This window comes from Desarmillaria tabescens, assembly GCF_030435595.1.
Source record: "Desarmillaria tabescens strain CCBAS 213 chromosome Unknown EV420scaffold_57, whole genome shotgun sequence".
Taxonomy (NCBI): Eukaryota; Fungi; Basidiomycota; class Agaricomycetes; order Agaricales; family Physalacriaceae; genus Desarmillaria; species Desarmillaria tabescens.
In genome coordinates, this window is record NW_026848356.1 from 157,376 (window position 1) to 184,120 (window position 26,745).

General features: G+C 47.3%; 8 protein-coding genes across 8 annotated transcripts; 3 read left to right on the plus strand and 5 right to left on the minus strand.

Moving 5' to 3' along the window:
• Window positions 1–4,692: 4,692 nt before the first annotated feature.
• Window positions 4,693–6,564, minus strand: EV420DRAFT_1723762 (uncharacterized protein). Its single transcript, XM_060479794.1, has 2 exons — window positions 5,210–6,564; window positions 4,693–5,001 (listed from the first exon to the last, which is right to left on the minus strand). The coding sequence occupies exons 1-2, from the start codon at window positions 6,487–6,489 to the stop codon at window positions 4,830–4,832; spliced, it is 1,452 nt and encodes a 483-aa protein (XP_060324814.1). The 5' UTR covers window positions 6,490–6,564; the 3' UTR covers window positions 4,693–4,829.
• Window positions 6,565–9,031: 2,467 nt separating this feature from the next.
• Window positions 9,032–9,774, minus strand: EV420DRAFT_1768539 (uncharacterized protein; the record flags this gene model as incomplete). The annotated part of the gene is made up of 3 exons (XM_060480976.1): window positions 9,032–9,307; window positions 9,363–9,449; window positions 9,503–9,774. The coding sequence occupies 3 exons, from the start codon at window positions 9,772–9,774 to the stop codon at window positions 9,106–9,108; spliced, it is 561 nt and encodes a 186-aa protein (XP_060324815.1). The 3' UTR covers window positions 9,032–9,105.
• A 1,646-nt stretch (window positions 9,775–11,420) lies between these two features.
• On the plus strand, window positions 11,421–12,022 carry EV420DRAFT_1022793 (uncharacterized protein). The gene is made up of 3 exons (XM_060465360.1): window positions 11,421–11,624; window positions 11,672–11,953; window positions 12,002–12,022. Exons 1-2 carry the CDS (start codon window positions 11,451–11,453, stop codon window positions 11,861–11,863), a joined length of 366 nt encoding a protein of 121 aa, XP_060324816.1. The 5' UTR covers window positions 11,421–11,450; the 3' UTR covers window positions 11,864–11,953; window positions 12,002–12,022.
• Window positions 12,023–13,705: 1,683 nt separating this feature from the next.
• Window positions 13,706–15,212, minus strand: EV420DRAFT_1576164 (uncharacterized protein). Its single transcript, XM_060474490.1, has 6 exons — window positions 14,835–15,212; window positions 14,599–14,779; window positions 14,344–14,547; window positions 14,259–14,290; window positions 13,884–14,206; window positions 13,706–13,819 (listed from the first exon to the last, which is right to left on the minus strand). The coding sequence occupies exons 1-6, from the start codon at window positions 15,043–15,045 to the stop codon at window positions 13,742–13,744; spliced, it is 1,029 nt and encodes a 342-aa protein (XP_060324817.1). The 5' UTR covers window positions 15,046–15,212; the 3' UTR covers window positions 13,706–13,741.
• A 1,599-nt stretch (window positions 15,213–16,811) lies between these two features.
• EV420DRAFT_1649158 (uncharacterized protein) lies at window positions 16,812–18,122 on the minus strand (the record flags this gene model as incomplete). Its single annotated transcript, XM_060478265.1, has 6 exons — window positions 16,812–16,889; window positions 16,958–17,280; window positions 17,333–17,364; window positions 17,420–17,623; window positions 17,676–17,856; window positions 17,912–18,122. 6 exons carry the CDS (start codon window positions 18,120–18,122, stop codon window positions 16,812–16,814), a joined length of 1,029 nt encoding a protein of 342 aa, XP_060324818.1.
• Window positions 18,123–20,363: 2,241 nt separating this feature from the next.
• Window positions 20,364–21,361, plus strand: EV420DRAFT_1023007 (uncharacterized protein). Its single transcript, XM_060465361.1, has 3 exons — window positions 20,364–20,932; window positions 20,993–21,073; window positions 21,137–21,361. Exons 1-3 carry the CDS (start codon window positions 20,697–20,699, stop codon window positions 21,339–21,341), a joined length of 522 nt encoding a protein of 173 aa, XP_060324819.1. The 5' UTR covers window positions 20,364–20,696; the 3' UTR covers window positions 21,342–21,361.
• A 995-nt stretch (window positions 21,362–22,356) lies between these two features.
• On the minus strand, window positions 22,357–24,265 carry EV420DRAFT_1484914 (uncharacterized protein; the record flags this gene model as incomplete). Its single annotated transcript, XM_060470129.1, has 6 exons — window positions 22,357–23,025; window positions 23,118–23,197; window positions 23,320–23,536; window positions 23,578–23,665; window positions 23,699–23,753; window positions 23,797–24,265. The coding sequence occupies 6 exons, from the start codon at window positions 24,263–24,265 to the stop codon at window positions 22,357–22,359; spliced, it is 1,578 nt and encodes a 525-aa protein (XP_060324820.1).
• Window positions 24,266–25,152: 887 nt separating this feature from the next.
• On the plus strand, window positions 25,153–26,552 carry EV420DRAFT_1340640 (uncharacterized protein; the record flags this gene model as incomplete). The annotated part of the gene is made up of 6 exons (XM_060468927.1): window positions 25,153–25,478; window positions 25,539–25,719; window positions 25,768–25,971; window positions 26,022–26,053; window positions 26,107–26,429; window positions 26,487–26,552. Coding segments are annotated over exons 1-6 (1,017 nt in total), but the record flags the coding sequence as incomplete, so codon positions are not given.
• Window positions 26,553–26,745: the final 193 nt, after the last annotated feature.

The window sequence follows — 26,745 nt, forward strand, 5'->3', positions numbered from 1 at the left end:
AAACTGTGACCCGTCCAGGATTATCGCAAACTTAATGAGATGACCATTAAGAACCGATATCCCCTCCCGCTCATATCAGAGCTAATGGACAGGTTGCAGGGTGCCAAATACTACATGAAACTAGATGTGAGATGGGGATACAACAATGTTCGCATCAAGAAGGGGGACGAATGGAAGGCAGCCTTCCGTACCAATCGAGGCCTATATGAACCCCTTGTCATGTTTTTTGGGCTCACTAATTCCCCCGCAACCTTCCAATGGATGGTGAATGACCTTTTCAAGGACCTGATAGCTCAGGGATTGGTCAGTGTCTACCTGGACGATATACTCATTGCCACCAAAACAAAAGCAGAACACCGAACCGTAGTTCGGAAGGTTCTGCAAATACTTCGAGCAAACAAACTCTTCCTAAAAGCTGAGAAGTGCGAGTTCGAAGTAGAAGAAACCGAATATCTAGGGGTAATCGTCAGTGAAGGATCCATTAAAATGGACCCTGTCAAAATTGCAGGAATCCTGGACTGGCTGACACCGACCAAGAAACAGGAATTACAATCCTTCTTAGGATTTGCCAATTTTTACCACCGATTTATTTGGCACTATAGCCACCATGTCAAACCTCTAACCTGACTCACTGGGAAGGAAGCATGGACATGGGGAGAGGCACAACAAAACACCTTCGAAACCATTAAATGACAGTTTTTAGAAAATGTCGTTCTTGCCATTCCAAGTAACGAAGGGAAATTCTGAGTAGAGGCCAATGCCAGCGAAGGTGCCGTGGGTGCTGTGCTATCCCAAGAACAGGCCAATGGAAAATGGAGACCCGTTGCATTCCTCTCCAAATCCCTTTCCACCACAGAGCAAAACTACGAAATCTACGATAAGGAGTTACTAGCCATTATGATTGCCCTGGAAGACTGGCGCCACTATCTCATGGGCACCATACAGAAGTTTGAGATTTGGACGGACCACTCCAATCTCCAATATTTCCGAAAACCCCAGAAGTTAAATCGTCGACAAGCTCGATGGGTCACTGAACTCGCAGAATACGAATTTACCCTTCACCACAAGCCAGGCATGGCAAACAAAAAGGCAGATTTACTCAGCTGAAGGGCGGACCATGATCAGGGCAAAAAGGATAATGATGATATCATCATCCTTAAGCCTGAACTCTTCCGAGCCCTAATAATGCCCACCGAAGGGGCAATACACCAGAAAATAGCTAAAGCCACCAACAAAGTTCACCTATGGGATAAAGGAGTCTCCGACTCTCTCGGCCATGAAAAGGGGGTTCAGCAGAAGGGAAACCTTCTATTCTATGATGGGAGAGTTTATGTCCCGAAGGATATTCCACTATGAGGGGAACTAATTTCCTACGCCCACGACCATATAACAGCAGGACACCCAGGAATCGCAAAGACCCAAGAATTAATACTTTGTGACTACTGGTGGCCTAATATGCACCAGGACGTAGAGAAATATGTGAAGGGATGCGAAGTCTGCCAAAGAACTAAACCTGACCATTGCAAATGCGCTGCTCCCCTTCACCCTAATGCAATACTCACATGACCATGGGAACATATATCAGTTGACCTAATCACTGGACTACCCGAATCCAAAGGCTACAATGCAGTCCTAGTAATCATCGACTGATTCTCCAAATATAATATCTTCGTACCATGTACGAAGGAAATCGCCTCTACCGGATGGGCAAAAATCCTCCGAGATGAAGTTATCTGTTGGTTTGGAATTACTCCCTCAAAGATAATCTCAGACTGAGGTCCCCAATTTGTGTCCAAATACATCAAAGAACTGTATACCCTATTAAACATCCAGGGCAACCCTTCCACTGCATACCACCCTCAGACAGATGGGCAAACCGAACGAGTTAACCAGGAGCTTGAAAAGTACCTGCGTAACTTCGTTAACTTCAAACAAGACGACTGGAGTGACTGGCTACTCATAGCCACCTATGCCCTCAATAATCAAAAACATAGCGCAACCGGATATGCCCCATATAAAGTCCTATTTGGACAAGATGGACAAATACGACCCGTCGCACTCAAAGCTACTGCTACACCTTCCGTAGCCACAATGGTGGAAACCCTCCACCAAACCCATGAACAAGCAAAACTCGCTTTGACAAAAGCAGCAGAAACGATGAAACAAGCATATGATCGACACCAACAATCACCCCGAGACTACCAACCAGGAGATAAAGTCTGGTTAGACACCACCAACCTACACCTACCATGACCAGCAAAGAAGCTGGACAACAAACGAGTCGGACCCTTCAAAGTAATAACCAAGAAAGGGTCGTCAGCATATGAACTTCGACTACCGGTCAGATGGAAAATTCATAATCAGTTTAACGAAGTCTATCTGACTCCATACTCCCCACCGGAGTTCCCGAACCAAGAACAACCGGGACCTCCTCCTCCGGAACTAATTGAGGGGCAGGAAGAATACGAAATAGAAGAACTCCTACAAGATAGGGAAACAGCCATATGACAAGGAAAACAAAAACGAAGAAAACACATCACCGAATACCTCGTCAAATGGAAAGGATATCCTATTGAAGAAGCCACCTGGGTACCACGCAGCCAACTAGCCAATGCAGAAGAGCTAGTGCTCGAATACGAGCATCACTTGGCAGTGATACATGAGGAAGAAAACGAGGACAACGAATCGGTCGCAACATCAGCGACCAAGAACTCAACTTTCTTCCCGGATTCCCTGGATCCAGCTTGCAAAACCACATCCGAAAATTCAATATCCCCTCTGTCATGCACCGAATCGGAGGATGAATCTGACACTGACTCAGTCAGGACAACCGAGTCTTAGTCAGGGGGTAATGTCATGAATCACCCCTATTTTTTGCTTATCTTATCTTATCTCATCAACTCATCATTCGACTCTCGTCATCATTCCTCGTACCTGATCTGCATCATTCATGACCCGATCAATCACACGCATGATCCGTTTGATGGCCCATAGACCGATCACACTCTATGGGCCGGATCCTTCTTCACCCAGTCACGCTTCTTTAGGTCGTCTGTGATCACACCCTAGGATGGACAAGCCACCACATACGCTCCTCAGAAGACCGCGCCCTATGGACGCTAGTCTTCTTCCTCGCAGGGGGGCTTCTCCTATACCAAGCACCATACGATACAGAGGACATAGAAGACAGCGCTGCATTGGGGCAGCACGCACCGAGACACAGGAGCGGTACATACTAGTAAATACCACAATGTATTTAAACGAGCCTTGCTGCGGTCTTACACCCCAGCTTTGGCTAAAGTTATACACTCCTAACTTTTCACGCAGAAACTCCCTGTTTTGTGCCTAAGGACTATCGTACCTTACCTAGCGATTGCAACGCCCTCTTCACAACTGAATCACTGAATGCAAGTGACAGTTTAGAGGCAAACGTTGTTCAATCCAAGTTAGTGCGTTACAAGATCGTTGATCCTTCCGCAGTTCCTTCACCTTCCTGCATGCAATCTTTGTCTCGGGCCCCCCACCATGCACAGGCATGTTTGCTTGGCTTCCTTCTTGGTATGACACTCTCTGTGGACTCCTGGATTAGCATATGAAATTGTGTGACAATCACATCAAGCCGCTGTCGGTCCATGGATTCAGGTGTAGCTTGTTCCACCTCTCTCATGCTGTCTCTGAATCCTCCTACTTTTATCTTGAAGTCCTCTACCCACTCTCCAGCATCAGCCTCTTTGAAGTTGTGCTGGATCCCAAGGGCATTGTCGACAACTTCGACGTCCTGGTCCATCCTCCAAAATATCGCGCTATGGTCTGATGTGTACGATGAGTCTGGATCAACTCTCCAGTCCACCAGGAGATTCCCTGCAACTGCTGCCACATTAGCAAATGTCAGGTCTATGACTGACTCAGCACCATTATTGCTTCTTGAGAAGAATGTGGGTACTCCCTTTGTGTTCATCATTAATAGACCTTTCTCTACCATCCACTCTATAAGTTGCTCTGCCCATGGGCTCTCCCGCTGACCTTCCAAGGCCCAAAGAGAGTGATGCATGTTGTAGTCACCTGTTATTATCATTGGCATGTCTAGGTCAAGGGCTAGTCTCTGGACTCTGTCCAACGCCATTTTTCCGAGGCCATCCCTGTCTGTCGGGTTGTTATACAGATGGACCAGCCATAGTTTTGTTTCTCCTTGTTGCACATTGAGGACCTGTATGTATGGGTCCGTCACAATATCTGATCGTAGTGTCACTGTGAGGTCCGTCCGTTTCCGTACGAAAGTGATCACTCGGGGTCGTTCTTCCTCAGCACCAGCTGGTAGGATAGTCTGCCACTCCCGTGCATTTGCACTTGCTGAGATCCACTTCCCATGTGGCATCCTCCACCACCACGGCTCCTGGAAAAGAAACACATCAACTGAGTTACATAGGTCTGCAAGCACTGCTTGCATAATTAAGGATGATCATGAGCAGTTCAACTGCATGAATTTCACAGGTTTCGCTCGCATTGTTGATTGTGGTTCAGTTGTACCACTCATTGGCTATGGCCTGGTTGTTCTGTGTTGCGTATGCTCTCTATGACCTTTGCTAGTGAGTTTCCATTTCGGTTTTGCCAAATATGCGTGAGTTGTTCAGTTTGTATCTGTGGGAAAAAAGCTTGGAGCATAGCGATGGTTTCTTTTTCAGATAGTGAATCGCCTGCATACCTTCTGCCAGAGGTGGGTGGGTCAGCTTCTGACTCGGTCCCAGCCTCTGTAGCAGGGTTCATCTGCTTTTTTCCTTTTCGCTTGCGGGTAACTTTCTGCCAGCCCCCGTTTGCATTCCCAATGTTCCCTACTGGACGTGACGGCCTAGGGTCTCTATGGTCCCCCAGTCGACGAATCCGTATTGGGCATGTGCGGTCATTTGCTGCATGGTTTGCATGTTCGCCGTCTTTGCAGTTCGCGCATCTCCTATGCATGCATGTTGGTGCTCTCTCTCCTTTTTCTGCTGCCTCTGCTCTTGCCTGTACACACCGTGAGCACCTCTCTGCATGGTCATTCTCGTGGTGGTCTTCTGCACATAGTCGGCACTTGGCCACAACTTTGCAAACTGCTTTTCGGTGAAATCCCTGGCATCCCTCGCATTGAATTACCGGAGGTTTATCTGTAAATTCCTTCACGATACATGACACCCAGTATAACAATACGTTCCTCCTCTCCTCAGTCATGTACCTTGCATCCTCTTCTTTCTCGAAAGATACCACCACCGACGATGCGTACTTCCCTTCCTCCAGCAGTTTCCCCTCGGGTCTTACCCAGCGGAACGCTCTGATAGTCCTTCCACGAAGGTCAGGGTTCTTTGCCATGAGCTCTCGCCTGACTTCTTCAGCTGATTGTATTCCGTCGCCATCTGGCCCGTCGATTATTCCAGTCCTGACACCGCAGATGTGCACTGAGAACCATTTCTCATCTGGGTACGCTTCGACTGTCTCGCGTCCTGGGAACACAACATGCTTGAATATGTTGGCGTGTGGTTCTAGGTCTGTCGCTCGCTGGTCGCTTCGTAGGTTTAGTATACAGCTGTTGTTTGCGTTGAATCGTACATGAACGATTACAAACGCCTTCGTCTCGTCATGCTTGGCTAGCTCTTCATTCACCCTGATGGCGACTGACTCGGGTCGTGGCCTCTCATAGTCTATCGGCAGCTCGGGGGCCCGTACCACCATGCGGCATGGGTTGTACGCCTTGTTTGGATTCATCGGCTTGGTTGGAGTCGTGGTGCTCTGTGTGGTTGGTTTTGTCGGTCTCACCGTCTTCGCAGTATACTGTGGTGTTGGCGCTTTCATGGTATTTCCACCCCTAGGTGTGTTGGCTGTGACCGCAGCGTAATCTTGTATGGGCAACGAGGTACGCACTTCTTCGTCCATTTCTTCGCTGCTCTTCCTCTCTCTTCTCTCCAACTCTATTTGCATGCATTCAAACTGCTCCATCTTCTTTTCCATCATCTCTTGCTTGCTGTAGACCCGCCGAATCATTACTTCAGTGCTGAGCGTCTTCTCTGGCGAAACAAACATTGTTAGTTCAGATATGAGGGTCTGGGCTAGTTCTGCCAGATCCCCTTCGCTTGCCCTCGCTCTGTTGCTTGCATAGCGTCTCGCCGCTTCGATCGTGATCTCCAGCTGTTCCCGTAGTAACGCGACATCTCTCTCCCCATCATCTTTCTCCATCTCGTTCGACCAGTGATTTGTGTCCCTGTAGAAGACATCTTCATCATCCTGTCGGCCCCTCTTGGATCCCGTGGAGGTATTCGATGGCGTCGGGGATGCGTCTCGAGATGGTACTGCTCTCGGTCGGTCTTCATTATCTGGTGCAGCGAATTTCTTGCTCATGTGTCCTCGATTTGCTCTCGGTGTTTCGTTCAAGTGTGCATAGACTTGATTTTTGGTTTTTGTGGGTGTAGTTGGTGAAACGTTGTGTGTATTACCGCCTGCGCTGTCTTCTTCACCATCCATCGTCTCAAATTTGCCCGTGGGAAAATTGTGTCTGATGGTGGTTCCGGATCAAGGAGCGGTGTGGAATCGTTAGACAGAGAAACTCTCAACGCGACAAGCCAAGTACAGGCTCCCAGGACACGCCAACCCTGACAGGAGCCTTGTCCGAACGTGTGGATCTATTAATCGAGATGTGAGAGACAAAGCGGTGGCTCAGAGAGGTTCTACTGAAGATGGTTGGGCTACTTCCTACGACTTGTTCGAGTACGCTTCCTTGACGGTTTTCCGTGTGCCGGAATACACTTTTTCCGTTGCAGAATGACGATATCGATCTGAGGGCTGCCAGGAGGTCTATAGAGGCACAAAATCACTCCAGAGAATTGTTCTCATCGTCGCTTCCGTTTGCCGACCAGTTCAATGATCAATCTGAGTATGGCGCATTTTTATAACATGCTCTTGACTATCTTATGCGTCTTCGTAGCCCATTCTTTTTTCGCGGCAAGTAAAATTCTCTTGAAATAGATCGGACATTATAAACTCTGAAACATAGAGGTGCAATGTGGCTATGCAAGCGCCCTACGTCGTACACGCAACATACTAGAATGTCAAGCTTACCCTCACTTTCCGACGTACTATCCACCCTCCTTACATCCCAGAAATCATCCTCGAGTGTTCTATATGCTCTAGTTCAAGATGTCGTAGCCGCTGCACCATCAACAACCTTTCCTATTTTGACCCCTATCCGTTACCTCGTTACTAAATTCGATAATGGTATATCGGACGCCACGGTTCACTTCATCATATTAGTGAGACTTGGAATGCGTCTCATAGAGGAAGGACCACTGGAATTCCATCAACGTTTTCAAAGATCTCACTATGTTCAGCTTCGGAACAATTACATCCACGCGAGGGATGAGCTAATGCCAGCCATCGAAACAAATCTTACAGAAATCGAGCCGCTGCTCATTACAGCGCTACGTGGATCGTACGGACTCGAACACTTTCTCCGCTGCATAAGGAAAATCCCCGGGTTTTGGTCGGCTCGCATCGACCTTCTGGACGATATCCCAGCCATCATTTCCTCGCTCCGCAGTTCGCTGCGGGCAGTTATGGTCTGCTTTGAATACTATGAGCGGCATGCGCATAACGTCATCAGTCGCTTCCTTGACATGGATTGGGTGAACTGTCATCGAGGTCGCACGGACTTACTTCGGTGCTTGCATGGTACTCGTGAGTTATTGACAAAGCTGGACTGGGGCCTAACAACGCATACCAAGATGCCAGGGTACATTCCTGTGTATGATTCCTCGATGTATTTTGCCTGAAAGCCTTTTAAGTGACACTTGCACCCGTAGGCGAGGGTTTTGACAGAGTCATAGCTAGATAATGAATATGGAATGAGCACATTCAGCGGCATGTACATGATGATTTTTTTCCGTATCCGTGATGTTGATTGCGTGAACAGTCTTTGGGGCTGCACATCCTTGCGTTGGTGCTTGCCGTAAGTTATTGGTATGGCTGCATCAAGGCCTCGTTTTCTTTGTAGGTCAGTGAGCTCTGAGTGACGAATGTCTCGGATGTCGACAAGCATCATCCAGTCAAAATTTTGACATATCAACTGCTAGATGTAGCGCCTACACTCTGGCGCCAGTTTCAACTGATGGAGAAGTACGGAGTCAACAATGCCAATAATCTCCAGTCCTGAGTACTAGGATGCAACGTCGGTTGATTGCGCTTCAGGGTGGTCTCTCAATGATTGCAAGCCAGCTTATATGCGATCTGACTCGCGAATCTTAACTTTATTAAGGGATACCTAATCTGAAGCACGGGTAGCACGCCGGGTAATGTAGATTTGTACAGGGTCTGGTGTCGGTAGCAGAGTGTATGTTATGGATATCTATATTTAGAATCCGTACCTCCCTTGTCGGCAATCGGCCCGCTCGCTCATCAAGAATGTTCTCGCAGTATCATATCTTCTATAAGTTTCCTTCTCTTTCTCGCGTAGTCTTTACTTCTCCAGAACAATCTAGATAAATGAAAATTTAGCTTATATACAAGCAAACAGTAGCTACAAAATTGCATTCCAATTTTCATTCCGAATTATCCTCATTTGAGTGAATCTAAGTTTGGGAAGACTACGCTGAACGCTTGTCTATTCCTACTTATTCAGTTACGCTAAACGCTTGCTGAGCCCTAGAAGAATATGCTGAACACTTTTCTTCGACTATTCGGATTCCTTTTGGTAGAAAACCCATATATTTTGATCTCGAAGCCAGTTACAAATCACTACCGTTATCTACGCAACGTACTAACTAGCTTGATCATAACAGTGTAAGACTCTCCGTTTTTAGGAAAGTCGACGATCGTCTGGTCAGGCGCGATATGACGATCCTATTCGCATTACCTCGAATTTGAAAATGCAGAGCAGTGAATGTTCCTCTAGGATCTCGTTGGATTTGCTTTCGTGGATGCTTCCTGGACATTACAGTCAAATTATCGCCCCGAAACGGATACTGTGCAACTATGGATGTATACCACTATTATAAACGATATTTTAATGATAGTCGTGTATATACTAGGAAAAGAGCACAACTTGGAAAACAAAGCCTCCAGTTCAACCTCCCGTTCGGAGATTCTTCAAACCGAGAAATAAAAGTTTCCGTTCCCCTCGCTAGGGCAAATGGCTAACTCCAACTCACGGCCAGGTCTACTCATCCTGACGCAGAACCCGTTGGTGGCCGGGAAGGCAGAGGAGATTGCGCATCCCGAAGCGACGACTCCTTGCTTCTGGGAGATATCTGTAGCACATGTCGTGCATTCAACTCTCCATTTCTGGTTCCTGCACATCGAGTGGGTCATGGAAATATGTAAAAGACGAGGTGATAAAAACATACACGTTACTACCTGACCAGTCGACATTATGTGTGACCACCCCCCCAGTGGCAGTAAGTTCGACCGCAAAGTTGACGTTAGCCACGGTCCTGTGAAATTCCCGTCAGCAAAGGTCCAGAAGAGAAGGTACAACACCACGTACTTGACAGTGTAGGTGACGTCGGGATCATCTCCGTTCTGCTGGAAGAAGAACTTGGAGGGTGCAGTGCTTCCGTTAGCCAGCTCTCCGACTACGGGGGTGACTGCTCCAACTACGGGGGTAGCTGCCCATGAGGTTGCGCCGTAAGCGCTATACCCGGTCACGGTGAGAGCAGCACCCTCAAAGTTGGGGTGACAAATACTCCGGGCGGTCAAAGGCGACGCGGTAGCCGCAGAGAAGAGAGCAGAAATCAAGAGGATAGTTGAAGAATACATTGTTGAAAAGGAAGAACTTGAAAGGATCAGAATGCTTCAAGTAAAAGTTGAGGTATGAACACGAAGAGACGATGGCTTTTATACCAGCTGACAAGATCTTGGCACTCCCGAGTAGCGAGTGATCAATAACTCGAGAGCTGGACTAGATCAGCGAGTTATGATCAAGTCCAGGATCGACTGTATGCAAGGTGGCGCGAGGGAACGACTTTGAGGGTAAGCAAGGCCGTCGGCGGCATAGTAATTACCGCTCAACACGGCTGATACACATCGAAGATGCCGTTCTAGTCAATCTCCTCCCAATTTATCCCGCTCCTTCCGGCAGCAAAAAAATGTGACGAAAGTTTCAATGACAAAAGGTCGTCTTAAAGCATGCTCGTTGTATTTTGCTTTCAATGAAAGAGCGCCGTTCTTCAAGACCAAGATTGGGAAAAGGGTCAAAATGGTATTGCACAAAGCAGGCCGTGAACACATAAGTCTCGAAGACAGGCGAAGGTAAAAAGAGGCGAACAGGGTCTGTAAGAACATATAATGTCGTCCGCCTCGGTAAACCTAGGAAATCATCCGAACCGAGTTATGATCCGGTATGGGAAAGCAGTCAAAATATGCATAAGATTGGTCTCGAATCGTTCGGGAATATATCCTTGACTCCGAGGGGTACGGACATTAGATGCAGTACTGTACTAGAACATCGTGGCTTGGCCGCCTGAAATGCTTAGAGGGCCATAAGGCGATGATCATTGCGTTCCAGACAATAGAGGGGATCAAGAGTCTCTCAATGTCGTTTTCAAGAATATTGCCAAAGCAAGCGGGATTATAGCCATGAAAAACAGTTCTGTCGAATTGTTGACGAGGAAAAGGTGTAAGAGCAGAGGAAAGAGTCACACGTCCAATGACAATGGGCAGAGCTTCGGATTTTAGGTATCCATGAAGTTTGGTTCCGCCTTAGGAACTGCTACAGCGAGAAGGTAAGCTAACATGGTCGTTAGTGGTGAAAAGAAAGTCCTCGGAGAAAAATCAGAGATATATTCAAGCCCAGTAAGCCAAGTCAGATTCAATCAGGTCTGGTTTTGGTAACTTTTGGAACTTGAAGTGTCAGAAAGACAAGATTAATTTGGATACACACCATGGACAGAAGGTCCTGACCGCACAAGTCTTCGCTAATGCTGAAAAAAAGACGAATAGACAGCTATTACCAAGCATAGCGTACGAAGGGCAGGACGTGGCGAAGGGGGACAACAAGAGCAGAGCAAAGACCTTTTTATCTCCGAAAGGGGGCCAGCTGGCGGGCTCGATATGGTTTGGATATGGTGACCCGGACATTCGGCACCTTCTGCTCAACTGGAGAATGACAAGAAGATCCGCTGAGCCTACGAATTTAGTCCCCAGTACGAGAACCGAAAATCTCCCCAGTCGGACCATGTGGCATACGGCGATGAACAAGGCTAACTTGTCTGATCCACTCAACTTTGGCTCGTCTGAAGAATTGACAGCGAAAAGACTTAGTATCGAGCTTCATTCAAGTGTCGCACACCAAGGACGCGAGAAAAGGAGTTCGGGAGGAGTTGGTGGGAGTTTCCGGACACGTCCGTCGGAGTCAGGGTTGGCAACCAATTCTTGTTTGTTGTGGTGTTCGATATCGTGTTCCGATCAACCATCATCAGGCTTATTGTCGAAGCATGCCACTGTCACCGGATCCTGCTTGGGGAGACGTTGAGTTGTTCTGGATTTGGCACTACACATTTTTACAGGATAATGGGTATCAGCTACGCCCAAAATTTCATCCTGACTGGAAGACTGATTGGAAGACTGAAGATGATATGCTATGGAGCGAAGAGTCGCTCATCTACTCAGTATGTTATCAATATTTTTCTGTTGCTCTGTCATACTGATCATATAGAAACTATCCATTGTGGATGCAACTCGCATAAACGACGGCAAGCTAGTCACTTTGAAGAAAGTGCCAAGGACCAAGTTTCCTTATGAAGTCGATCTTGCCGTATTCCTTACCTTCACTCCACTATCCGATGATCCCAACCACTGTGTCCCAGTATACAAAGTCCTGCAGTCATCCTATGAGCCCGATGTCTAGATCATGGTCATTCCTCGGTTGCGTGAAGTCAAGTCACTGGTGTTTGATACCGTAGGGGAATTCTTAGACTTATTCCGACAAATATTCGATGTGCGTATTTCCTCTTCTACAATGTTTTTACTTAGTAACTTCGATCAGTGTTGGAATTTATGCATCGGAAATTCGTGGCGCATAGGTCAGCATTTTCTCAGCCGTTCGCCGCTAACGATATACTAACTGTTTCTGAGGGATATTACTCTCTTCAACGTGATGCTGGATTCTAGCAAGCTATATCCAGAAGGATCGCATCCTACCCATCCCTACTTATGAACGCAAAATACACATGCCAGTTTGTGAGCCACACTACGCACCAAGCGCTGGGCTCGGTACTATCTCATTGACTTTGGATCTTCTTGTCGATATGACCCAGACAAACTTCCATTCGACGTGTCACTTCCTGCTGGCGATAGGTCTGCTCCCGAGTACGCCGAAATCCGTACCAATCGTATACAAAAATCAGTCCGTTCCCTCTTGACGTTTACTGTCTGGCCAGCATAGTGAAGCATGATTTCAAAGTAGTGAGTTGTATGCATCTGCATCCATCTGCATCTCCGTTTTCCCTTGAATGATTTCAAAACACCAGGGTAATCATCCATCATTGCATTTTCTTATGCCACTCGTCGATGACATGACTCAGGCTGACCCTTCTCTGAGACCTACGATTGGGGAGGCCAGAACGCGCTTCGCAGAGCCCACACTTCGCTCGTTCTACACCCTCACTCTGCGGGCCATTAAGGGGCGCTAGGATGCAAAGGCTGTGTCTACCTCGGGTGACTCGTTGGCTGTTTCCTAGAATGCGAGAGTATCTAATTTCATTAAATCTAAATGCATGGCTTTATGGCATTCCAATCATATATGAAATCGCCGGCCTTTATCTCGGCGCTTACAACCAGCTTCAATACCGCTGTAACCGCCCTACCTAGCTATCCTGTGTACGGTCCTTACGCACCGCCACACAATGACATCCCCGAGGCAAACTCGAGTAGAGAGTATTGTCCACACGAGAAGAAGGAACACTGATCTTTCTCGAAGGCCTCATGACTATAGACAGTTAACGAAAGTTTATTCTACTGAATCTAGCCACGTTTCTCTCGTCATCTATTTCATTTCTCGAATAACTACCGTAACCCAATGTATAGTACAACGAGACTGGTAGTTCTGTTGTGTCGTGTCAACAATTTCATCCATCCTTGCTCAACCCCATGAAAGGCGACGTGATATCATTCAACTGAGACCGGAGGTTAGCACTCTGGAAACCAATAGTAATTAGAAAAGACGCGGTGTCGTGACCTCCTTCACGACAAGGACGGAACCTTTTTAGCTAATTTGAATTGTTCCTCGATCAGAACAACATGAGAGTGCGAAGATTTTCATGTCGTAGCTGTGTTAACCAAGGTGAAGACTGAGGAATGTGAGTACTGACAACGAGTATAAAGGCGATGGAATTGGCAGGTCTTGCCTTACAGTCTAGCGATCTTTTACAGCTATCGAAGTGGTTCGTACATCGTCAGAAATTAATGCTGCCTTAGTTAACTGGTATGGCACACTGAGTCCTTGCGTACGATTTGGAGGCTGCGAGAAATCTGGTATGGACAAAGAGGGTGGCGAATATGCATTAGACAGGTTAATGCAGGAGCCATATCTTGCAGCGCGGAGCAATTTCCATCCTGGCTACACACAACTCAAAGCTGCGCATATCGACGTTCGGATGGAGACATAAGTAGGGAACAGACATGTAGCATGCGATGCGCTGAAGGCGTCCACCAAGAGGATGATGGTAAATCGACACTTTGTCATTCAATACCGATACACTGTACATTCATCAAAAACAAGGGAATCTCAAGCCTTCGTCAGATATGCTTTGGCCACTTCCGAGACCTTGGGATCGATTTTACCCAGAATCTCTAGCATTTCGTCCTAAACATTGAAAATGAATCAACAATCCACCCCACAAAGTACTCAGCAGCAGGAAGCCACTCACCCAAACTTTATCCTGGACGATCTTCCCATCCTCGCTGATCACAAAGTCGCTCTCCTCCACAACCTCGGACAGATGAATATACTTTCCGCGAAGCTTCTCCTCATTATCCAGAGATCCTACAGCAGCGTACACCAATTGCCGGCTCCCTTCTTCAGTAGTGAACGCAAATTCCTCTCTCATCTTTCGCATACGTTCCGCCTGCTCGGCAGAGGCACCGGAACCGAGGCCTGAGAAACAGAGTCCGGGATTAACAGAGTCCACGGTGATTGCTGGGGAAGCTGGGACATGAAGTTGCAGAGCACGAGCGAAGAGAACGTTGAACACTAAGGCGGTATGAGGCTGGGATATTCAAAGAGGAATCAACGTGTTACACACATTTGGTATCATGATATCGGTGGTTCATCACTCTTATTCACAGGTCAGCAACAGAGGTAGGAGATGGGATGGGAGTCGGACGTACTCCTCTGTGCAATATTCCTTGTCTGACAGCTTCGCGAGGATGCCAGGGGAAGCGATGACGTCCTTTTCAATTTTCGTCCAATAGTGCACGTCGCTCGCAACGACGACAAGCCTTGGGTTGACTGAATACTTGCGCGCGGTTTCGAGCATCTTGGGAAGCATACGAATAGCGAGTAAACCGGGTCCAAGGTTGTTTGTGTGTATGCTTCGGTGGTGATGAGCCTTTGTTTCCCGAAAAAAAGAACGTGTCACGTACGTTTTCTCCCAGCCTTCAACTTGTTCGTAGTTCGAAGTCGCAATGCCAGCATTCTCTATGAGGATATCCAGTCGCTCCAGTTCACGTTCGGCCCTATCAGCAAACGCAACGACACTGTTGAAATTGGCGAGATCGATAATCCACAGTTCTGCTTTGGAGTAGCCAGTGTTGGCTTGGATCTCTGTAATCACCGAGATCAGTCGGGTTTGTACATCTGAAAATGAAAATGAACGTACCGGTCAGAGCCTGCTTCCCCTTCGCTTCATCTCTCGCAGTCAGCACCAGCCGCGCAGGATTCATCCTAGCAAAATGCTTTGCCGCTTCGAATCCCAGTCCAGCATTAGCGCCAATAAGGACGAGTGTTTTCCTGCTCAAATCAGCAGTAACAACAGCAGGTACGGGTCCAGTCTGATCTGCGACCCATTGCTCATGAGTTCTGGGAGCCATTGTGAGGGAGAATCAAAGAGTCGTCCAAGGCGTGCAGCTTTATATGTGGCCAAGCGGAGAAGAGATGCGCTCTCGGATGCCGATAGTCAACGCAAGCGCGGGTATTTATAGTGGCCATGACGGCAGATATCGAGGTGCTTAGTAAAACAGATATTCCACATGATGATAGCGCAATGTAGGAAAGATGTTGATGCTGCAGTCACCAGAATGTTAATTGATAATAAAATAAAGAAATAATTAACTCCGAAATTGCCCATGCCATCACTGATGTAACTCTTCCACCAACCCCGACTGTCCATAGAATTTTCCACTGACATGGGTCGTCTCATCTTTTGTGTGAGTAATTTTCCTTGTAATCGTTGTTGTTAGTCTAATTTCCATACGACAGTCATTGTATTGCGCTTTTGTTACCGTTGGGAGTACTAATTAGTCATAACAATTTCATAACAATTTCTTACAAGGATCACTGGTACACACGCATTCTTATTCGCTATAGCCATCGATATGACCGTTTACTTGCATATAGATGATGTGGATTGTGCGTTCTGCGATTGACGGTGGTCATGAAGGATACACTCGTCTGACCGGCCGGTACTATCTACTACACAAGCATGACAATAAAAGGCCGACGAATCTTCACCTAAACGTTGTCAATGAAAGAAAACAGGGAATAGACAACACAGACTCAGTCGTACTCAGTGACCGTCGCCCTCACGCATGTCCACCACCTGCCGATACCGCACATACACCCTGATCGCGACCAGCACCAAATCCCGAGAATCCAGTTCCAGAAATCAAGACATCCATGGGTGACCCAATGATACTTGATATCTCACCCGACTTACGCTACTGCCACCCTGAGCATCGGAGCGACCCCTGCTACCTCCCAGCCTACATATGATGACACTGGAATTGGTAGGGACTTCGAACGTACGAAGAAGAGCATCCGAGTCTCAACGTCTTATCAACTGGGATGAAACAGGCAACAATTCCCATGACTCCGCTCTATCGAACAGCCTTCTGCACGCTCTCCTTTCTACCTCTACATCGCTCTGTCTGCTCGTCATTTCTACAGCACAGATTGGACATCGCTGTCAGTTCCTTCCGAACAGGCTAGCCATCTACCCGTGAAGGATTTATCTGCCCCTACTCTGTGAATTTGATTCGAAGATCTGAGGCTGATCTCGGGCTAGTAATCGTATCACGTCGTCGTTTAAGTATTCCTTGCCCCTTCGCCACCATCTTCAATGTATGTTCGTGTCTTTTTCTCCTAAGTGGCATTCCTCAAATCGCAAGGTGATCTTGCTTGATTCAGAATCACCGCCACGTCACTCACGCTTACTACGTAGTTATGGCTGGGATTCGTGATGTGTTGTCTGGTGTTCTCGCGTATCGGATCGTTACCTTTTTGATCACCCAAGTGAGTGCCTTCCGTATATCTACCTTTTATCCCTCATGTCTCTACAAAAAGAATAATAGGGATGAACTACTTCAGGAGAGACAGTCATGGCGTCTACAGGAAGGAGTTTGAGAAGGTACATGGACGTTTCAACTTTTGTTTTGCTTTCCTCATCAGACGACTCTTATAGACGGTCCCAACTCATTCATTCCGATTCTCCACGGACATCGTTCTGGTGCCAGCTACAGCGGATACCGACTTTGACAATTCATTTTCATCGACTCACTTTCCAGAAAACACCAAGACGATGATGGCAAATCGACGCGTCGTCATTCATTACCAATATACTGTACAAAATAAGTGAATCTCAAGCGTTCGTCAGATACAATTTAGCCACTTCCGAAACCTTAGAATCAGCTCCACCCAGAATCTCCAGCATCTCGTCCTAAAAATAGAAAACAAATCAAAAATCAACAATCAACCCCACAATTTCGTCCGCATGGTCCCACTCACCCAAACTTTATCCTGGACGATCTTCCCATCCTCGCTGATCACAAAGTCGCTCTCCTCCACAACCTCGGACAGATGAATGTACTTTCCGCGAAGCTTCTCCTCATTATCCGGAGATCCTACAGCAGCGTACACCAGCTGCCGGCTTCCCTCTTCCGTAGTGAACGCAAATTCCTCCCGCAATTTTCGCATGCGTTCTGCCTGCTCGGGAGGTAGACCAGATCCGATGCCCGAGAAACAAAGTCCGGGGTTCACGGAATTGACGGTGATCGCTGGGGATACCGGGACATGAAGATGTAGAGCTCGAGCAAAGAGAACGTTGAGCACTGCCATGGTATGAGGCCTACGCTTGCGAAGAGGAATTAATGTAGTACGTACGTTTGGTATCATAATACCTGTGCTTCATCACCCTTATTAACAGATTAGCAAAAAAGCGATGGGAAATCATATGGCACTTGGACGTACTCTTCTGTACAATAGTCCTTGTCTGACAGTTTCGCGAGGATGCCAGGGGAAGCGATAACGTCCTTTTCAATCTTCGTCCAATAGTGCACATCGCTCGCAACGATTACCAGTCTCGGGTTGACTGAATACTTGCGGGCCGTCTCGAGCATTTTCGGGATCATACGAATAGCGAGCAGGCCGGGGCCGAGATTGTTCGTATGTATGCTAAGATGGTGGTGAGCCTTTACTTTCCCCTCAAAAAGAACACGCCATGCACGTTTTCTCCCAGCCTTCGACTTGTTCGTAGTAACAAGTCCCAATGCCAGCATTCTCTATGAGGATATCCAGTCGCTCCAGTTCCTGGTCGGCTCTATCAGCGAACGAAATGACGCTGTTAAAGTTGGCGAGATCGATAATCCATAGCTCCGCCTTGGAATAGCCAGTGTCAGCTTGGATTTCTGTAACAGCAAGGATCAGTCGGGCTTGTAATTCTGATAATAAAAATGAACGTACCAGCTAGAGCCTGCTTTCCCTTCGTTTCATATACGGCAGTCAGCACCAGTCGTGCAGGATTCATCCTAGCGAAATGTTTAGCAGCTTCGAATCCTAGTCCAGCGTCGGCGCCAATGAGGACGAGTGTCTTGCTGCTCAAATCAGCAGTAACAACAGCAGGTACGGGTCCAGTCTGATCTGCGACCCATTGTTCGTGAGTTCTGGGAGCCATTGCGAGAGGAAATCAGAGTCATCCATGGACCGCAGCTTTATATGTAGTCAAGCGGAGAAACGGGTTCTCCAAAGCCGATAGCCTACACAAGCACAGGTATTTATAGTGAAGGTGACGGCAGACATCGAGGTGCTTAGTAAAACCTTTTTTCCGAGTCGTAATGGTGCAACAAAATGCAAGATGTTCATGCTCACCATAATGAAGTATACCTCATTAAATAATCGATAATAAAATAATGATAAAATAATTGACTCCGAAATTGCATCACCCGATACAACTCTTCTGCCGACCACGACCATCAGTAGCGCCGTCGACTGACATGGGTCGTCTCATCGTTTATATGAGTAAATTTCTTTTTATTTGTTTCTGCTTTCCTGACATCCATACAGTCGTTGTACTGTGCTCGTATTACTATTGGGAGTACCAATTAGCTATAACAATTCCTTACGAGGATCACTGGTACACACTCATTCCGTATTCTTCACCGCCATCTAGCTAACCGTTTACTTGGATATAGATCGACTGGGAGAGGGACTCGGCGATTGAAGGTAGTCATGAAGAGTATCTGGCATGCACGATATAAAGTATTTGTATGCGTCTTGGACGACCTGGCTAGTGCGTAAATACTCCATGTTCCTCGCCACTGCTGTTCTGACCGAATATAGATCTAGTTAGAGGTGATGTTACGGCGCGTACGATATAAGCACGACAACAAAAGGCTGTCATGAATTTTCACCTGAACATTGCGAATACAGAAAGGGTGGAATAGCTGCCGATACTGTACCTGCATTTCCGCCGTGATCAGTATCAAATTCCGATAATCCAGTTTCAAAGGTCAAGACAACTGCGGCTGACTTGATTGCGTTTGGATTCTAGGATATGTGACGCGGGGCAAAGATCTGACAGGTGGATCTGAGTCCCGACATCTTATCAACCAGGATCAAGGAGGCAGCGATTCCCACGACTCCTCTCCATGAAATACATTGATCAACCAATGCACTCTCGGCTTGCCTAGTTTCTCACCCAAGAAGGCACGAAATGTTCTGCATACTCGAATAGAGGTGGACAGCTTGCAAGAACGTTAAATACAGATAGAAGCTATTCCGGCCGCTCGAGAATGCCTACAAGGACAAAACCGCCTATTTACCGCCAGTTCGCTCTTGGCCATAACTTAACGAACCAGAGATGACACTTCCCGGGCCCATCGACGAACATGCATCACGAAAATATTTCACTTCCTCAAGGCGAGCTTCAACACTGCCCTTCCCGACTACGAGTTCTCGGATGTGCGACTTGGGCATTTGAACAAAAAAGAAAGCAGTGCAGTGGTACTGAACGCCCTTAGCACAATGCTGACAACACCTCACCATGTTGGCGTCAACGTGCCGCACACGTACTCATTCTACCCTCCAACCTCGTCCGATTTCTTCCCCAAGCTCAAACCTACATCCTTCTCACCCGTCAACAGCCTTCTCCAGGGCCCCTATACGCGGCTCCCGATACAGTCCGGCACTCATCTGTTCATTTACCGCCTCCTCGACAACATGATAGACCTTCTTCAGGTAGTCGAGTCACCGATGTCTAGTCCTGCGTCTAATTTACGTACGCTTCAGAATCGAGAATAAAAACCTGTGCGCGGTAAAAGATTCGAGGCCGGTGTTCTGCATATTTTGGCTATGCGGATCATGAATTCATTCCGATGATTCCTAGGTCTGACGACGTCCTATGTTCTTATGGAGCTCGTTCATCGCCTTTTGCCTCCGTCGGACTTGGATTTCGGAGCCTTCTTCGGCTGCACCCTTCACAGGTGACCAACTCGAGCCAACCAGATGCAAGAGAAAAAGTTGGAAGAGAGATAAATTGTGACCCGGGCTTCTAACAACAGAAAAAATCATCGGCTTTACCATGCAAGGGAATTCCGACCTGTTTTTTCGTGGTTACAAGTCTGGTCCACAGTTCATATACTGTTCACTAGAGGAGAAGATAGACCAGAGCGAGTCCATGCTCTTCGTCTTGGCAAAGGTAGATGGTCAGATGATTCCTTTGACGTTTTTCCAGACCTGAAACGTTCGCTTACTAGGACTGTCAGACCGTGCCATTGATATCCCTTATCACAACGTTCCCTTTGATCCTGAAGATCCGCGGCCTTTTATTGGTTCCAAAACATTCTGATTTTAACGAGTATGATCTGCTAGGCTTAACGAGCGTTTGTTACTGTAACCGGGGTGTTTCTGGAAGGAATCCGAATATGTCGGGGGGAGTTTGACTAGAACGGCGTCTTTGATGTATATCAGCCGTGCTATACGGCGATGATAATGCCGCCAACGGCCTTACTTGTCCTCGGAGTCTCTATAACCCGCCATCTCATACGGTCGATCCTGGACTTCATCATTACTTCTTTCGTGGCCCTCGTCGATCTAGTCCAGCCTTCTATCCCTCACCACCAAGAACGCCAAGCTGTCACGAAACTACTATAAAAGCTGTCGCCTCTTCGCTTTCATACTTGCAGACTTTTGATCTTCGTCTTCTTGGAATCTGATTGTTTCGATCCCATATCGCTCAACTTTATTACCAATGTATTCTTCGACAATCCTCTTCTTCTCTGCGCTCTTCTTCGCTTCCGCACCCTCCTTTGTCCGGGGCTGGTGCCACCCAAACTTTGAGGGCGCTGCTCTCACTGTAGTCTGGAATAACACACTCTCGTGGTCAGCCGAACCTGCTGTCGGCGCACCCATCAGTGCGAGCACTTTGCCCTCCAAGTTCTTCTTCCAGCAGAATGGAGATGATCCCGATGTCACCTACACCATCAAGTGCGCATTTTTCTATCTTGACTCTTTCGTTCCGGAGTTTTTTAAACGAAGATTTCACAGGACCGCGGCTAACGTCAACTTTGCGGCTGAATATGATGGTCAGAGATTGTTCATGGACAATGCTGACTGGTCAGGCAACGAGTATGTTCTCATCTCGCCTTTTTATATATATTTTCATCACTGACTGGCCGACTCGATATACAGGAACCAGAAATGGAGAGTTGTATGCAACACGTGTGAGACGGACATCTCCCAGAAGCATGGCGTCGTCGCTTCGTACTGCGAAATCACTTCCAAAACCGATAGCTTGTGCATTACGGAGGGATCTGGCCCTGGACCTTTGTATTTATATTATTGCATCAGCCATGGGGGCCATGGGAATTATCTGTATTTTGATTTCTTGGTTTGAACAATGACTGAAGGGGAGGGCAGGCTGGAAGATTTGTTCTTTACCGGTGTTTTTCTGATTCTTTTTCTTTTGTCCCTTGGAATTCTCCTGAAATTCTTTGGAACGGCCTTTTAATCGTACAGTAATGGCTTGCAGATATACTATAATCATCCAATTTGAATGCTAGATCGACTATGAGATGTACAGGAGACAGCTTGTCCAGGTATTCACAGCGTGTCTAACTCATATCCAATACTTATGTTCGAACGACTGCCTACTGCTCTGGAATTCCGTGAGGAACGGACGTCCCTTTGTAGTTCCAGCTGTATCCAGTTCAAGGCGGCGACATCAAATAATTTGGCGACCCGTATGCTACAGTTCAATGTGTCGTCTTCGCATCGTCCAAATTATAACATACATGTTACGTACCGCAATTTAGTCGTTATATTTTTTCCTGGAAGCCTGCGCGGGAGCAAACACTATCTCAGACACTCGAAGAGGAATTCACCACTCGGCATTTTCAAATTCAGGGTAACAGCTGTATCGTTAAACAGAATTGTCTTATCAAGTCTGAAAGAAGTTTGGGGGGGACTCACAGTAGTGAAAGGAGCGACCGTTGGTCTGTACAAAGCTATTTGTGGATAGCGACTGAGCAGCAGGACATGGCGAACGAGTCTCACAGTGGTACTGGTACAGGTTCCTGCATAAGTGTAAATTGCACCACGACATCTGACGTCTTAATGATACAGCGGATTGGATATTACATTGATAATCCTGCCAAATGCGCATATCGTATGAAGATATCCTGACCCCAATCATAGCATAGCAGGGAGATATCACGAGGTAGAACACCTGGTTTCAAGCTCGAGAGAAGGATTAACGGATGGTAACTTCTAAATTGCATCAGAGGACTGCTATCCTTGCACCCGCATTCTGACATTTTCTTGCACATGTCCCTTGGCCTGAGACTACCTTGCTTCTTGGCTACCAGCTGGCGTAATGAGGCCTACAGTAGAAATGACGTTCAGAAAACGGCTCAGTGGAATAAGGCTGAGAGAGCATACGCAGGACGGTACCCCAGAGGCCAGAGATGCAGTGGCAAGGCGAAAGCCACTTTGAACACTGACTCCTTAGTCTGATGCAAGCACCAATGCAAGTCTGAGCGGCCTCGGTGGCGATCCACCCAATCCTTGTCAACGAAACGGCCATAGACAAAACGTGCAAATTGCTCGATATAATCAAGGTAGGTCACAACTGCTTGTAAAGAACTTAGGACCGAGTGAATGATATCATGAATGTCGTCAAGGAGGTCAATCCGAGTAGACCAATATCCGAGGATACGCTTTATAAACCGGAGGAGGGGTTCGAGTCCATACGAGCCGCGTATGTCGGTGAGGAGTAGTGGCTCTATGTCCATAAGATCCATTTCAATGGCAGGAAACAGGTCCTCTCTCGCTTTCCGGCAATTATATAGGACGAGATCATAATGTTTCTGAATATCTTTGGAAGCGTCTTCGTGCGGTTCAGGTTTTAAATAAAGTATTCCGTGGCTAAGCTGTAAACTGAAATGCTTGACGGCTGTCCGTGTGACTCTGTTGAAGTCACAGGCGAGCAAATGAGTATTTGTGAGAATGGGAAGGGTTGTCGATGGTGCGGCGTCTGTGATGTGCTGAACCAAGCCGTCTAGAGTGTCCAAGTGCGACATCTGGGACGTATAGAGGGCAACCAGTACATTGGAGACTGAGGGTAGCGTTGTCATCGTGGTGGTGGTGGTGGCTCTCCATGTCTTGGACCTACTTGAAAGACCGAAAGACCGTCATTGCGGAATAAGTCTTCGCCGCGGTGTGGTATTTCGACTGATCCGACAAAATGTTTATCTGTCGTTATGATGAGATAAATCGCGCATATATCCAAATCAACGATTGTATTAGCCGGAAAAATAGATAGACTGAAAGACGCATCAGACAGAGAGCATGGCAGAGAGAATAATAGCACTCACATTCTATGGTACCGGATTGCGTATGCCAAATACCCCAGAAAACATTTCTAATTCGATGACTGTTCGAGAGCATCACACAAAGAATAAGGACGGGTAGAATGATGCCGGCAGTGCAATCATTTCTCTTTCGACCAGTCATAGTTCTACGTTGGCCCCGTCGTTCTGAAGGCAGATGAAGGTTATCTCTAGTATACAGAAAATCTTGAAGTGAACACACCTGTATGAGCAACATGTCAGGCAACATTCAATATCCTGTACTTTTTTTCTATCCCCTATCACAGATATTCTCTCCAGGACTACTCCACCACCATTCACAGGTCCGGCACAGACAGGGCGGTCGACAGTTCTGGCACATCCTGGTCTCGTAGCAGCTGCTCACTGTTTAAGGTCGAAAAACGCGTCGGGCGATGCATGTTGAAGAAATCTAAGTGATACTATGCATATCGCTCTTGCCAATGATTGAGCAAAGAAACATACCTGAGCCAGTCATCGGATAACATGATACAGAAGACTCCATCGTGCTTGACTGATGGAAAGCGAGGTGAGACTCGGAGGTAGCACGGTGGTGGTGGTTGTAGAACCAGACAAACTCCACTTCAACATCAGCCAGCGACGAACTTGGCATCTTCCAAGTCATCAACGACATCGAGGTCCATATTCTCAGTCTCAACATCATGCCTACAGACATCCCTATTCGGCACGAAGAAGCCAGAATGCCTGATACAGCGGGTATATGCTCTTCTCCTCTTACCACCACCATCGATCCTCGCTCCTTCCTCATGCTCCCTGCCTTTCTCAATCTTTTGTCATCAGTTTCGGAGCTCGGAGCCTGAGGGATGCCCAACATATACAGCAGTGCGACCGTTTTCCTTTCTAGTGATTGGTTGTCCATCTGGGTAACGTTGTCTTTCTGCTTAAAAGGCGCATCTAATTCAATTTCGGGCATTAGTATGGCGCGCGGCTTTGGATCTTGCCTCCCTTCAAGCTTCAATGTTCATGAATGACTTCAAAGCGCTGCTGGACTGAAACAAGCCTATCGCCGGAATCGCGTGCAACAGACTTCCTCAGTACGCCACCACTCCCTAAGTTGGACCGGTGTTCAGTACTGCTGCAGGCATTCCATCGTAGATGCGACCCTTTTAGGAATACATGTCTGGATTGATGTGAGCTACATCCATGCTCTTTCTCCGTTTAGGGCTGACCAAGCTTTTAGCGAATGTGGTCCAACCAAGTTTTATTCGACCTTCACTGCCCCTCCATCTTTTCTTGACCGCCTTCTTAGGCTGAACCACGACCAGGAGGATACTGTATCTCGACTATGCATCTGCCATCCTTCCAAATGGAGCGTCTTATTACGAATCAGGCGCCTGGTACAAGGGTCTCGACATGCTGGGAAGTAAGGTGCCAAATATCATCCCTCTCTTCTATCTAGTCATTAACGCCACCTCGTACTAGGAAAAAAACGGGACAGATGTGGATACCTATTCACTGCCGTTTACCAACTGGAGCTGCTCGTTCTTTGCTGCCAGCCTGGCCCGCCCGCGAAGTCAGCGGATGTGAAAGCTTGTACGATTTTACATCAGATTTAACCGGCATTCCAGCATCATAATTTGCTTATTGGCAATGCTTCGTTGCTTAGTAGCGCACAATCCATACGCCCTCCTGCTGGATGAGACGGTACTTGATGGGTCGTACGTAACATTACCCTGTACTGACTGCTGTACGACTAACATTCTTGTGTCTAGCATGAAGCTGCTAGCCTCATCATGATTTGGAAGGGGGTTTTACTAAGCATCTTAACCTGTTGCCGATACTATAAATATCCGTGTTTGCGTAGGCTATCAGCACACAGTAGCCTCAAGATTCCGATTTGATTTTGTTCTTCCCGTGTATTTGCCCTTGATCACATATAAAGCTGTGAGGTACCCACGACTCTTCACTATCCCCAATGGCTCCCAGGACTCATGAACAATTCGTCGCAGACCAGACCGGGCCTGTGTCCACCGTCGTGTCTGCCGACTTGAGCGGGAAGACCCTCGTCCTCACCGGTGCCAATACTGGTCTAGGATTTGAGGCTGCAAAGCATTTCGCTAGGATGAACCCTGCGCGACTGATATTGACCACAAGAGATGAAGCAAAGGGAAAGAAAGCCCTGGCCGGTATGCTCATTTGATTACCAGATGTACGAGCCCCACTAATCCTTGTCCTCATTATGATAGAGATTCAAGCTGACACTGGCTTCTCCAGAGCGGAGTTCTGGATCCTTGATCTCGCTAATTTTGGCAGCGTTGTTGCCTTTGCTGATAGGGCTGACCGAGAATTGGAGCGATTGGATATCCTCGTGGAGAATGCAGGCATTGCGATATGGGACTATGAACAAGTGGAGGGCTGGGAGAAAACGTACGCAACGACCACTTCAGGGTGACGAAAACTCATTCCTATCTTTAGTATACTCACGAATAACCTCGGTCCCGGTTTACTTGCTATCCGTATGATCCCCAAGATGCTCGAGACTTCTCGCAAGCATTCTGTCAACCCAAGGCTCGTCATCGTCGCGAGCGACGTGCACTACTGGACGACGATCGAAAAGGACGTCATCGCTTCCCCTGGTATTCTTGCGAAGCTGTCAGATAAGGAATATTGCACAAAAGAGTACGTCCAGATTCCACGATCTCCTACGTCTATTGCTGACCTGTGAATAGAGTAATGCAACACCGATATCTTGATAGCAAATGTGCGTCACACCTTGATTCCTCTTCACATATCCCCATCTCATATTTAGTGTAGTGCTCAATGTCCTTTTTGCAAGAGCTCTACAACTTCATCTCCCGTCTTCGCCAGCTATCACCGTCAACTCTGTGAACCCCGGACTCTGTTACTCAGGTCTCGGATCTGGTGGCCCTGCAGAGCAGGAGGAACACTTGCGAAAGAGGCGAGAGGAATTCGCGTTCACTACGGAAGAAGGGAGCCGGCAATTGGTATATGGCGCCGTGGGCTCTCTGGATGACGAGGAGAAGTTTCGTGGAAAGTATATTCGCATGTCTGAGGTCGTGGAGGAGAGCGACTTTGTGATCAGCGAGGATGGGAAGATCGTCCAAGATAAAGTTTGGGTGAGTGGCTCACCGTTGATAAAACTATGCTGTGAGTTGTTGATTTGTCTACTTTAGGAAGAGATGTTGGAGATGTTGGGTAAAATTGATCCCAAGGTTTCGGAGGTGGCCAATACGTATCTCGCGAAAGCTTGATATTTGCGTAGTTGATGAGAATGTACGGTATATCGATGATGAATTGAAATGCGCAGGGAGACCCTGGTTATTCTCTGATGGCTGATATATCAGTGGCAGTCCACCTAGGTAACCACATAATCCACTTACAATTGCATAGTGCTCACCGTTGTATCTCGTCGTCCTTCAAGGTGCATGAACG

Excerpts from the sequence above, each read along its gene's own strand:
- EV420DRAFT_1023007 (XM_060465361.1), top strand. The coding sequence starts at position 20,697 with ATGTATTCTTCGACAATCCTCTTCTTCTCTGCGCTCTTCTTCGCTTCC. Across the intron at positions 20,933-20,992 it reads GATGTCACCTACACCATCAA|GACCGCGGCTAACGTCAACT; the intron begins GTGCGCATTTTT and ends AAGATTTCACAG. Across the intron at positions 21,074-21,136 it reads GCTGACTGGTCAGGCAACGA|GAACCAGAAATGGAGAGTTG; the intron begins GTATGTTCTCAT and ends CTCGATATACAG.
- EV420DRAFT_1723762 (XM_060479794.1), bottom strand. The coding sequence starts at position 6,489 with ATGGATGGTGAAGAAGACAGCGCAGGCGGTAATACACACAACGTTTCA. Across the intron at positions 5,002-5,209 it reads GAGAAAGAAGAGGATGCAAG|GCAAGAGCAGAGGCAGCAGA; the intron begins GTACATGACTGA and ends CGGTGTGTACAG.
- EV420DRAFT_1022793 (XM_060465360.1), top strand. The coding sequence starts at position 11,451 with ATGCCACTGTCACCGGATCCTGCTTGGGGAGACGTTGAGTTGTTCTGG. Across the intron at positions 11,625-11,671 it reads AAGAGTCGCTCATCTACTCA|AAACTATCCATTGTGGATGC; the intron begins GTATGTTATCAA and ends CTGATCATATAG.
- EV420DRAFT_1576164 (XM_060474490.1), bottom strand. The coding sequence starts at position 15,045 with ATGGCTCCCAGAACTCATGAGCAATGGGTCGCAGATCAGACTGGACCC. Across the intron at positions 14,780-14,834 it reads GGGGAAGCAGGCTCTGACCG|AGATCCAAGCCAACACTGGC; the intron begins GTACGTTCATTT and ends CGGTGATTACAG. Across the intron at positions 13,820-13,883 it reads TCGTCCAGGATAAAGTTTGG|GACGAAATGCTAGAGATTCT; the intron begins GTGAGTGGCTTC and ends TTCAATGTTTAG.